The following is a 13,331-nucleotide window of genomic DNA, read 5'->3' as shown; positions in this document are numbered from 1 at the left end:
GTGAGGATTTTCTATTCCAAACTAAAATGTTCCTCCTTTATCATATAAATAACAAGAATTATTTCAGAATCTCCATCAGCTTCACATTCAAGAAAAATGACTATGGTATAAATGTAAAAGATAAATTTGGGGGTGAGAGAGGAAACGTGGAAATAGGGAGGGTAATTAGGAGATAACAGAGAGAATCCACCTGAGAGATGTTGAGGGGCTAATGCAGCTTTGCGAATGGAGATGCACCTTTTATTTTTTAGCCAAGCTCAAAAATATCCATCTATTGCTTTGGGGGACTAATAATAAGGCCATTCCATTTAAATAGGATTTTGCAACTTTATGAGACTTTTTAGAAATAATGCAGCTTCATTCCATATTATATGGGTTGGGAAACTGAGTTTCAGACAGCCAAAAAGAATGGATCAAGGTCACTGAACAAAATTACAGGAAGACCAACTATTAATATCCAGTTCTCCTAATTTCCAGATTATCACTCTCTAACTAGGATGTGAATGTTAAACATATATCTTGAAACAAAAAGTTGAAACTTAAAAGAGAAAAATAATTTGTTACTGATTCTAGGGTAACATGACAATTTACTTCAGTTCATCAGAAATCACAAGGTGAATGCTCTCATGTTTTTATCTATCACGCTTCTCTATTTTGTAAATCTGTGAGAATTTCAATTAAAAATGTTTAAGAAACAACTGAGAATTTCATTAAATCACCTATTAATGAGAGATACTTTATTCAGCTGACTGAACTTAATTCAGCTCTCTATAAATGCCAGGAGAGACAAAAGTAACAACACTGGGGAAATTAGGACACAACCATGCTCAGTCAAAAGTGAATCTTCTGGCAATTAACCTTAAAATATATACTCAGGGTTCTTGGAACATAATAAAAGCAGAAATTACAGTGCCTAGATGTAGAAAATTTGAATTGCTATTTGGCTTATATTTATTTGTTCATCTTCTAAGTGATATAGTCATAATACTTAAAAAAATAGAACAAACTGAAGTCTACATAGGTAATTATAATTTTTCATAGTTAATTCTAACTTTAAAGAAATCAATGTAAGAAGACCTCCTCATTAACTCTACTAACATTTTAAAAAATATTTACCCTGAAATTTCATCCTTACCATTAAAATCAATATTAAAAGACTAATCAAATTAGAGAGAAAATAATATCTAGCCCAAGCTTGTACTTCAGGTTTAATAATATGAAGTATATCTAAATTGCTTTTGTGGCTCTATATCATTAACTAAATAGATTTTTCTTTTTCAAAAAATTAAACACTGGGAAGCAAGGATATTAAAATTTTGAGGAAAAAATACCTACTAGTTTCTCTGAATATATCAAACCCAGTAATTTGAATACAGGAGGTTTGCAAAATCTAAAAAAAAAAAAAAATGAAATATAAACTATGTAAGTTTGATATGTGTTAGCCAAAGCAGCAACACAATTATAAGCTTTTTGTGATATCCCACACTTAAAACAAGTTTTTAAAACATGCTAACAGTTAAAAATGTTTGAGAAGCACAGTGCCCTCTGCTTTTTTTTTCAGTTTTTTGTTCAAACTAAGTGGTATCTCTGGAAATTCTAGGAAATTAAAACTAAACCAAAACATAGATATATACTAAATTATCGAAAGATAAAAAGCATGCGGATATGTAATATTAAATATTTAGTTTAAAAGATAAGTAAAAGGTTAATTGGTGGTTTAGAGAAAAGCATTATTCCAAAGTAAAAGTTACATGAAAAATAATAGCTCAATTAAAACATTTTAGAAACCAAGGGTAAACATAGTAATCTATCCAAAGAGACAAGAGAACTTGGATTAGAGAACTTGGCAACTTGATTTCTGAATTCTAAGATGAGATTATTAAGCTTTTCTGTTAAAAATAAAACCATCATAAATACTTCTCTCTGCCTCACAGTAACAGAACTTTCAAAAAACTGTTAGTTTTATGATTGTATTTCCTCTCTACATATAGTGTTTACTCACTACAGAACAGTACTAGAGGATCTCTAGCATTTTAATACTTCATGAGTACACATTTGTTAGAATCACTGAATATAATCAAAGATATATACTTAATCTGCACAGATGACCGAAGGAAATACAAGAAAAAGAATGAGCACTTTCTGTATATGTAGAGTACATTTACGTGGTATTTCATACATAACCTGCTGAAATATTTAATACTAAAAGAAAAAAGGTTTATTTTCATTAAGACTAAATGTTTTTAAAAATTTGATGTTGCAATTTTTATTATAAACCTCAAACCACTGAAATTCACCAATGCTCCATCCTAAGTGAGATCCACTCTATGTAGAATACAAGTTAACAGAACTCAAATTATCATAGTTGCGTTAGGAAATTATTTCCAAATTTAAAATCCAGAATAACTATAAGAAATTCATTGTTAGCATGCCTGCAATGTAACCAATAAACAACTGGTTAACAAAAGTAAAATCCTACCTGAATTCTACTGAGATTACACAGTATTATTAGGAGTGTGATTTAGTTACAAAGAATAGACCAACTGAGTTTATATCTACTTTTCAACTAAAGATAAAAATGAAAAATACATTATTGGTAGAGTTCTTACCCATGATAGATTCTGTGTTTGAAACCGGTAACATTCAGGACTTTTATTCTAAAGGCTGTCATCTTGAATCCCATTTTCAAGGAATTCAATCTGATGTTAAAAGACATGTCATAACTTGGATTTCAGACTTTAGTGCTTCAGAAATATGTTTATATACCTCATAATGTAATTATAGCTACCTTAAGACAGATAAGGCAAATGGTAGCAATACGCTGGAAATATAATTGAAAAATACACTGGTCCAGAAGCACTTGTGGGGATGATGTCTCTGAAAAGCTGCTCAAAGCTTCAGAGTTTGAAGTTACATTTTTGATGTTGTCACTCTCAATCTATTGAATAGCTGACAGACAATCAAACCCGTCTGGCTGGCTGGCAGCTCATTTTGCTGGCAGGTGGCAAACAATTAGACACACCAATTTGTGCCTCCTGATGACATTAAAGCATGAAACTAAGTTGTATGCAGGGCCTAGTGATTTGTGTGAAAGCATTTCAAAAATAATACTCTTTGCCGTGGCAACTCATTTCAGACTGCCACCTCCCATTATGGCTTTGAGTTGTGAAGACGACAGACTTGAGTTACGTGCAGTGCAAGGCCGCTTCTGTTCAATCCGTCATCAGCGCCCCCTGAGACCTCAATCCCCTCCTTTCATCAATATCACCTCATCATTTACATTTGATAGTACTTGAGCTACTGCATATATTATCTACACTAGAGACTCTTTTCCTACAAAGAATTGAAATATGCTTTGTGCTCTTCTATTTCATTTGTACTTATGCAATTTAAAATAATGATTCCACTCCCACTGCATTTTCTACAAATGCTACCAGGAAAGTATAGAAAGTTCTATTTTTCTTAAAGTAATATTCTCAAAAGTATAATAAATTTTGAGTAGCTAAGGATACTGGCACTCAGGTGATTGCTTTTTTAAGTTTTAATTTAAAAAAAATCATTCTAACAATAATCCAAATTAAAGCAAAATATTTTTACTTAATGTTTATTTCACTAGATTATCATATGTAAATCACAATAATCATCTGTATTTGTTTGTATTTTTACCAAAATTTAGAGATATAATTTAAAATTAACTAGAATACAAAACTTAAATTACTATATATTTCCTTATAGTTAAAGGCTTATAGAAATACACAGGTACATATACTTACATGCATATGTTTATACAAACTTACAAACATACATACAGGCATATCGTGGGAACATAAACCAAATATGTGGAAAAGGTGACATAAATGTGAAACATCATAAGGAACACACAAGGAACATCACTACATGAATGAACATCCAAACATAGTATTAATATAAACTCCTTAAAAAAAAGAAAAATATTTTCCTACATCTTAGAGTCCTACCATTTTTTACTTTTTAAAACTTTTGACACCACACATTTTCTATTACGGCAATTATTTGCAAACATCTTATCTTCCTACTACTCTCTAAGTTCAGAGAACATAAAACTAATTTTATTCATCTTTATATTCCACATTGTAACTAATGCCACTTAAATTTTCCACAACGAATTTTCAGGATGTGTCTGTAAAACACTGGTTAAAGTATTTACAGGCAAAGTTTAAATTATATTTGTGTATGGAAAGGGTAATTCAGCAAGGCGCAGTAGCTCAAATCTATAATCCCAGCACTTTGGGAGTCTGAGGCAGGTGCATCACAAGGTCAGGAGTTCAAGACCAGCCTGGCCAAGATGGTGAAAGTCAGTCTCTACAACAATACAAAAATTAGTCGGGTGTTGTGGCAGGCACCTGTAATCCCAGCTACTCAGGAGACTGAGGCAGAGAACTGCTTGAACCCGGGAGGTGGAGGTTGCAGTGAGCCAAGATCACACCACTGCAATCTAGACTAGGCAGGAGAATGAGACTCAGTCTCAAAAAAAAAGAAAGGGTAATTCATCCAAACTGAAATGACTATACCACCACATCCTCTACCCCTAATCTCTAAAAAGTTACTTAGAACAAAGCAGTATGGTTATTTTAGAGAAAGCAGTATGGAATAGATATTGTTTTTTGACTACATATTTTGACCTTTCAATTTAGAAACATTTTGTTTCCTAATTTGATCTTGTCTTAAAATAAAAAACACTTGCTTGTCAATCACCTCATACATATATATAATTTTTGGGTATGAAAAGATGTCTTAAAATATCAATAAAATGATTGAATTTAAAAGGTGAAAATATCAATAAAAATGATTTAATTTAAAAGGAAAACCACTAACATGGTTTTCATGTTAGTGTGTTAACATGAAAATATTATTTGGAATATGCATTAATCCCAGTTATCAATATTAAGCACCAGTGTTAGTAATTAGTGACTAAAATAGTCTTCTAATCTTGCACGTTTTTAAATACTGGAATATATTAGATACACAGGGTATTTGGTTCTAAAATATCTTATTCCATTTCTGTGAACTCTCATTTTTATTGAATGTATACCGGAATAGAAAAAAGAATTAATTATTCCTTAAAAGAATTCCTTGTATGATTTAACATTTGAATGTATGAGCCATGTCATAAATAGTTTAGATAACTAAAGTGCCAAAATACCTTTCAAAAATATATACTTTTAAATACATGCTTCAAAATACAGCTTTCACATTGGTATTGGAAATACCATAAATAAAATGATCACAAACAAGTTTTAAATTTTTCCATATACTTCCATTTAAGGCTCAAATTTGAATGTTATTACTTAAAGCATGTTATATAATCTCCCATTTTTACAGTATTTTATAATATTATAATGGAATTTCAGAGCCAGGATAGACCGTAGACAGATGTGACCCATCCACTTCCTCATTATATACATGAAACAACTAAGTCTAAAGAGAAGAATAACACTCTCAATGTACTGTAGCCCACTGATAATGGAATATAACCATAATCCATGTTTCCCTACTTCAATTCAATGTGCTATCCACCACATCACGTTGAAATCTCTTCTTTAAGGTATATTATTAAGATGTCTTATTATAAGATTAGGTTGAGCTATCACTTTGTCTTTGTAATTAAGAATCTACATTAATAAAATTTTCAAGACCTTCCTTATGTTTTAGAATTAACAAAGTCTAATCTTCCTTGTATGTACAAAGCCCTGTGAATAACAGATTCAGAACTTACCTGTCAAAGGAATGAAACTGCATAGGAAGAATAGCTTGCGCTTCTCTCTTCAATGCTGGATCTGGATATGGAATAGGTTCAGGACCACACTCTGCAATTTCCACTGGGGCAGCCACAAGACTCTTCAGTATTTCTTTGACATTAATGCCTTTGGTTTGACTAATGCTAGATATGGATGGTGCAGGCTTCAACGTTTCACTGGGATTTTCAGTTAAGCTCTCTTGTGATTTCTTCACTTCGGATGACAAAGTGGATAACAGTTCACTCATGGCATCAGGGCCTGTACTTGTTTCTAATTCTGCCCCATTCAGGATGCTAGCCACTTGCTCCTCTCCAATTCCTGAATCTGTATGGGGAATTGAACTTTCTAGCTGAATATCTTCACCAGGAGTTGGTGTTTCTTTTTCCTTTATAGTATCTGGAAATGCAGCAGGTGTTTCTGTAATAAAAGAAACTAGATTAGAAAAAAGCCTCAAAAGTAAAAACCTTGCATTATTAATAAAATGTTTTCACATATTCAAGTAAATAAAATTGAGAAACAAAATAAAGAAAAAAATTTAGAAACAAAAAAAATTGCTCAATGGATTGTATGTGGTAGTAACATAACTCAGTTAAAAGATACCATCCAGCCAGGTACAATGGCTCACGCCTGTAATGCAAGCACTTTAGGAGGCCAAGGTAGATGGATCACCTGAGGTCACGAGTTCGAGACCAGCCTGGCCAACATGGCGAAACCCTGTCTCTACTAAAAACACAAATATCAGCTGAGGGTGGTGACACATGCCTGTAATCCCAGCTACCCGCGAGGCTGAGGCAGGAGAATAGACTGAACCCAGGAAGAGAAGGTTGTAGCAGGCCAAGATCATGCCATTGCACTCTAGCCTGAGCAACAAGAGAGAAATTCCATCTCAAAAAAAAAAAAGATCACCCAGTACAACTATTATTTTGTTCAGGGAGCATCAAAATAATCCTTTTGCTTTTGTAAATCATCTAGTATTCCAAACTGATACCTTCAAAAGCATCAGGAAATAGTTCCCATAACAATTTCTTAAAGCAGCTTATAAAATAATAATTATATGAAGTTCCCCCATTATCCTTTCATTGTTAGCTACCAATACCAAAGAATTATCAAAGAGAATTTCTTATATTTCTCTATTAGTTTCCTGAAAAATACAAACTCATTTTTATACCTTCTTTGGTACTTCAATAACTACAATATCTGAAATATTCAAGCAATTTGAAGATATTATTTAAAAATTACAATACATAAAATTCTGACAAACTTGAAAAATGCAAAGCCAGTTAGACGTTTAGTTCAAAAGAAGAAATATATTAATAAAAGAATAATGTTCCTCAAGGATGAGGCCTATATTTTAGAATACTCATGCTCATTCTTTGTAAATCAATATAAATTTCAATTTGTGAAAATTAAATCAGAAACATACATATGCATATATCTATACAGATAATGAAATAACATATATTACCAACTAAAATTAATGAAATAAAAAATATTTAAAATGTTACATTTCTATCAAATTTCATCATACAAAAGTTAATAAGGTTCTTCATATAATAAAATGTTACCAAATTCTAAATAATGACCTTGAAAAGTATACCTCATCTAAGTATAATGGAGATAACAGTTCTTAACTTAGTCATTTTGAATAAAGTAAGACACCATTAAGCTACTACAGCTAAATTCATTGCCCTTGCAGAAAGCAGCTCAGTAGATGTCAGCTATTTGTATTACTTAAACAAATGAAGTTTATCTTTGAAAATGAGAAGCACAGACAAAATTATTTCAAAGATGTCCTAAAAATCTGAAAATCAGTAAATTCTATATAACTTCTCTTAGATTTTGTTGTTATTATTTGCTTGTTTCTCTGACATTCAAAGGTTGTTAGAACAAAAAATCAGAAAACCACCCAGCAGGAAAATAGGCTACCTCGACGTCACCAAGACATCGCACAAAAACTTTTGTGAAATCTCTAGTAAAAACACAAAGAAGTGTTCTGATGACAGAATTGTTGGTGTGATCACAGCTTGATGAAAGTTTTGTACACACATACTAAAGGATTAAAAATAATATGAAGGGATTTTGTCAGTCACAGACTCAATTCTTTGGTGTTGTCTATTAGACAGTTTTTTTAATCTCCTGAATTTAGACTAATGGCATGCCATTCAAATTTCCTGAGGGTGTGAATTTATAATACCTTTTCTAGGATAAGTATCAGAAAAATGTTGCGAGGTTTTGAAAGAAGAAAATTCCCTTTTTCTCCCCTTTCTCCTTGATCCCCCTTTTCTTTTGAATCAAACTGTATTAAATCTATACAGTAAACTAGGAATAAATAATATCTTCATATCATTCAATATTCCTAGTATTGAATATTAATTTAAGCTGACTTAAAAATATGCATTTCTCACAATTCAATGTTATATCATAGTTTTCCTCATATTTATCAAATAGGTTTACATTTTGTTTGTCAGTTTGGTAAAAGATGACAGACTAAAAGAAAATATTAATCTGTAGAATATGATAATAATATTCATGTTGAATGACCAATGTGAAAATCAGGGTAGATGTATTCTTTACTGCTTTCAAGATTAAAATTAAAAGAACTGCATGAAACTTTTGAGAAGACAATGTCAATAATAGTAGGCAAGGGACTAGAGAAAGAAATAGGTAAGAAATAAAACAGTTTGGCATTTTCAATAAAACCTCGTAAGAGAAGACTAAGACTTAGAATAGAAACATTAGAAATAAGAAAGAGGAGAAGACTAAGGATGTTTCTGAAATAGCTAGGTTAAGAAAAAAAAGTGGAAATACATCACTAACTGAGAAAGGAAGAAAATGAGATTTTTTTTCAGGGGAAAAATTAAATTTTGAATCACTTTTAGTCTACAGAATCTCTGAGGTATTTACTATAGGTCAAAAGAAGAATAGCCATACATTTTGGGATTATTCAAACTGAAGCAACAGCCAAAACTTTGGAAGTTGATAAAATGAGAAGACACGCTGAGAAAACTAGAGTGAGAAGATATGATGACTGAGGCAGTCATTTTCACTATCAGAGATACCGCTGAATATATTTCAACATTCATTTGCATCTATAGATTGTATATTTTTTGAGAGAAAACAACTGAAGCAAAGTATCAGGAGAGAATTAAACAAACAGTAACAGAGATAACAGGACAGAAAATGTAAATGTTAAACAGAATAAAAACTCTAACAACAACAAAAACAAAACAATGTCATGGTTACTAGCATGGGATAACTTTTATAGAGTTTAATTATTTAATTTTATTTATTTAAAATCATTTAATTATAAATGACTGCATCTGTGCAGGTTATATTACTCACAGGCATGTAAGTTTTCAATAGCTCTTATCAGTTTTTGTAGCAATAGGCAATGTCAGTACACAGAGCAGAAATATTACCAGCCAGAGTGATCTTAACCTTGTCAGAAACAGGCATTTGGATGCCAGATGCCTCCTTTCTTACTGTTTTTCATTGAATCTAATGAGTTTATCTAGTACATTTTAAGAAAAATATGGGGCTAAGTTCAGCAACTGACATGATATTTACAAGGTGACTTCATTTGTCACATTCCTTCCTCCAAAAATCCTGTTTTACCATGATTTATGAAGTATTTCAATGTCTTATATATTAAATTATTTAAATTTCTATTTTCCAAACTCTCTAAATAAGATGATAAGGAATATCGTGAAAGAAACATACAGTACCTTGTTAGTACAGCACTAAAAATTATATTAAGTTTTGGTGCTTCAATTAATAATATAAGCAAACTAAATCACTGTAATTTAAAACAGTGATTTTTTTAAACACAAAAAGCTGTATGTAACTTACACATTTTGTTTATATTAAATCCATAAATGCAAAATTATCTTAACTCCAAAGAGAAAAAAATGCACAAAATTTTAAATCCTCATTAAAATTCATTTTAAACAAAAATACTGCAATGCATTAATTATTTGCAATTATTTATATATGATTTATTTTGTTTGTTTGCTACACTAAGTGTATAAAAAGAATACAACTTCAGGAATTAAATATTATTACTAAATTATATGCCCATAAGAGGCAAAATGAAAATTGGGAAGATAAAATTAAGAACCAAGAAAATCTTCTAATTGATGTTTTGACTATGCTGTGTCTACAAGTGTGTCTTTCTGAGTTTACCCTACTTGGGGTGCACTGAGCTCTTTGGACATATATATCAATAATTTTCACCAACTGTAGAAAGTTTCCAAGCCAGTATTTCTGCAAATTTTCTTTCAGCTCCTTTCTTTTTCTCCTTTCCTCTGGGACTACCAGTATACATATGTTGGTTCACTTAATAGTGTCAAACAGGTCTGTGAGGCTCTGTTCACTTTTCTTCATTCTTTCTTTGTCCTGTTCCTCAGAGAGGATAAACACAATAGAGCTATCTTCATGTTGCTGATTCTTTTACTGCCAGCTCAAATCTTCTATTGAACCCCTTTAGTGAATTTTTCATTTCAGTTATTACAATTTTCAACTCCAGGATTTCTATTTGGTTCTCTATTACATATTTCTTTATTGATATCCTCTATGCAGTGAGACATTACTCTTACACTTTCTGGTCTTTAGAAAATTATTCCTTTAATTATTTGAGCATATGTAAAAGAGCTGGTTTAAAGTGTCTATCTAGTAAGTTCTATATCTGGACTTCCACAGGAGCATTTTATATCAACTGATTTTCTTCCCCTGGTATTGACCATACTTTCCTATTTCTTTATTTATCTTGTACCTCTTTTTGTTGTAAACTGGACATTTTAAATAACATAATGTGGCAATCATGGAAATCAGACCCTACCTACAGAGTTTCTCCTTGTTCTGTTTATTCCATTTTCCTGAACTAATTCTATAAAATCTGTTTTCCATCATCTGTAGCCACTTAAGTCTGCTCAGTTAACCTAGTGGTCAGCTAATGATTACACAGACATGTCTTAAATGTCTTGAACCAATAAATCTTCCACCTTTTGCCAGAGGATCCGCATGTGTGGGTTGGGGAATGCCTGCAATGCTCCCATGGTTTAAAACTCCCTCTTAACCTGTGCTTCCTGCTTGTGCTGGTCCTCAAGGTCAGCCAAAGGTAAGAGACTGAGGCCTTCTCATGTCTTCCCTGGGCCTGAGTACAGCTCCGGGAATATGGTTATCTCATTCTCAACTGTTTAAGCTTTTAGGCAAGGTTCTTTCTTGCCCCAGTTGGCACTGCCACTTCAGACAACTGCAAAGTTAAAAAAAAAATGCTGATTATTTGCAACAAATACCTTGGAGACAGGTTTTTATCATTAAACATGCTCTAGATGAGGTCAAATAATAATAAGCCCTGTGAATGGAGTTTTTCCAGGAAGATTCCATACAGGTCAAATAGTTATAATGCTCTAAGGTCAAGACTTTGTAAGGAATTCCAAACCTAGTCTCTGCCACTCCTATCCCCAGTGGCTGCTAGGCTACTGGTTTCCAAAACTACCACTATTGTCTGGCCTCAACTTTCAAAGCTACCACAGAGCTGAGAAAAGGTAGATGGCAACAGGGTGAATCAATTCCATCTAAATCTTGCTGTTCTTATAAAGTTCAATATTTTTTTTTTAAATTAACACCCTCTGGGTTGTTGGAAGCTTTTGACTGCTTTCCAGAGAACTGAAAACGATTATTTTGACAGTCTTTGCCAGAGTTCTCATTGCTCTTTTAAAGAAGCAGTATTCTGGAGGTTCTTACATTGCTCTTCCCAAACTTCCACTTACAAGAAATGTTTAGAACTCAAATCTTAATGTAGTTTCAATTTTATTTTTAATACATTATTAACTAGAATTTACAATATATTCATATATAAGTATTTTGCTTTTCTCTTGCCCTAGCATGTGTTTTTACTGTTTCCTTTCTTCTCAAAGGAAAACAAAATACATAAATCCTATTAAAGTGTATCATGCACTTTTATAATGCAATGGAGGCAACCAATAACAGTAATAATAAAATGCCAGCATATATAATTATATATCTGATAAAGGTTTAATATCAAAAATATATAAGAAACTCAGCTCAACAGCAACAAAATAACCCAATTAAAGCATAAGGAAAGAACTTGAAGAGACATTTCTCAAAAGCAGACAAAGAGCTAACAGGTGTATTTTAAAAAATGCTCAACTTTACTATTTACTAGAGGAATTCAAATTAAACTGCAAGGAGATATCACCTCACATAAGATGGCTATTATTTAAAATGTAGCCAGGCATGGTGGCTCACATCTGTACTTTGGGGAGGCCAATGCAGGTGGATCACCTTAGATGGGAAGTCTGAGACCAGCCTGGCCAACATGGTGAAACCTCATCTCTACTAAAAATACAAAAATTAGATGGGCACAGTGGCATGGATCTGTAATCCCAGCTACTGGGGGCTGAGGCACCAGAATCACTTGAAGCTGGGAGGCAGAGGTTGCAGTGAGCTGGGAGCACACCATTGCACTTCAGCTGGGGCAACAGAGCATGACTCCATCTCAAAAAAAAAAAAGTAAAACATACTTGTTGGAGGGGATGTGAACCCCTGTATACTGTTGATGGGAATGAAAATTAGTATAGCCATTATGGAAAATGGTATGAAGATCCTCAAACAATTAAAAATTGAACTGCCATACGATTCAACAATTCCACTTCTGAGTATATATTCAAGTGATACGAAATCAGTATTTGGAAGAGGTATGCACACTCCCATATTCACTGCAGCATTATTCACAGTAACCAAGATATAGAATCAAGTGTCTATTGATGAACAGATGAACGAATAAATAAAATGTTTATGGAATACTATTCAGCCACAATGGAATACTATTCAGCCACAAAAAAGAAAGCCCTGTCATTTATTACAACATGGATGAATCTGGAGGACACTGCTTTAAATTAAGTCAGATATAAAAAGAAAAATATGGCTATAATACTACTTATATAGGGAATCTTAAAAAGGTGAACTCACAGAAATAAAGACTAGAATGGTGGTTACTAGGGGTTGGGAAGATGTTCATCAAAAGGACCAATGTTTCAGTTACAGAGAGGGAGTAGGTGCTGGTGATGTATTTCACTGGTGACTGTAGCTCATAATGTAGTACTTGAAACTGCTGAGAATAAATTTTAAACATTCTTACCACAAAAAGAGATATGTGAGGTGATGAAGATATTAATTTGCTTGACTTAATCATTCCCTAATGTATACAAATATCAGTATATCACATTGTATACCATAAATACAAAAACTAAAAAGATAGTTAGGACTACCCTCTTGAAGCATACATTCTAACAAACAATTAAACAAAGTGTATAAATAGAAGAAAGAAAATAAAACAAGATGATATGAGAAAGAATAATAACAGAAAGGAAGCTACTTAGTTATAAGGGTCAGGGAAGGCCTCTGGGAGGAGGAGACCTAAAGAATGAGTAGGTACCAGTCACATAAAAAATAAGGAAAAGAGCCAAACTCAGAACAAAATACAAACATCCGGAGGCATGAAAATACTTGGCGTGATTAAAAAAGGAAAAG

At 32.5% G+C, this 13,331-nt stretch overlaps 1 protein-coding gene across 14 annotated transcripts in view; it reads right to left on the bottom strand.

Annotated features, from left to right (window-relative positions):
* Window positions 1-13,331, bottom strand: part of NBEA (neurobeachin) — a 730,940-nt gene that overhangs the window by 473,845 nt on the left and 243,764 nt on the right. For all 14 annotated transcript variants that reach the window (XM_078375287.1, XM_078375291.1, XM_078375289.1 and 11 more), the window contains one exon: window positions 5,756-6,194. In XM_078375287.1, the coding sequence (XP_078231413.1) occupies window positions 5,756-6,194 (439 nt within the window). The remainder of the gene's footprint in view (window positions 1-5,755; window positions 6,195-13,331) is intronic.

Source organism: Callithrix jacchus, chromosome 5, assembly GCF_049354715.1.
Source record: "Callithrix jacchus isolate 240 chromosome 5, calJac240_pri, whole genome shotgun sequence".
Taxonomy (NCBI): Eukaryota; Metazoa; Chordata; class Mammalia; order Primates; family Cebidae; genus Callithrix; species Callithrix jacchus.
This window is presented reverse-complemented; position numbering and strand designations above follow the sequence as displayed.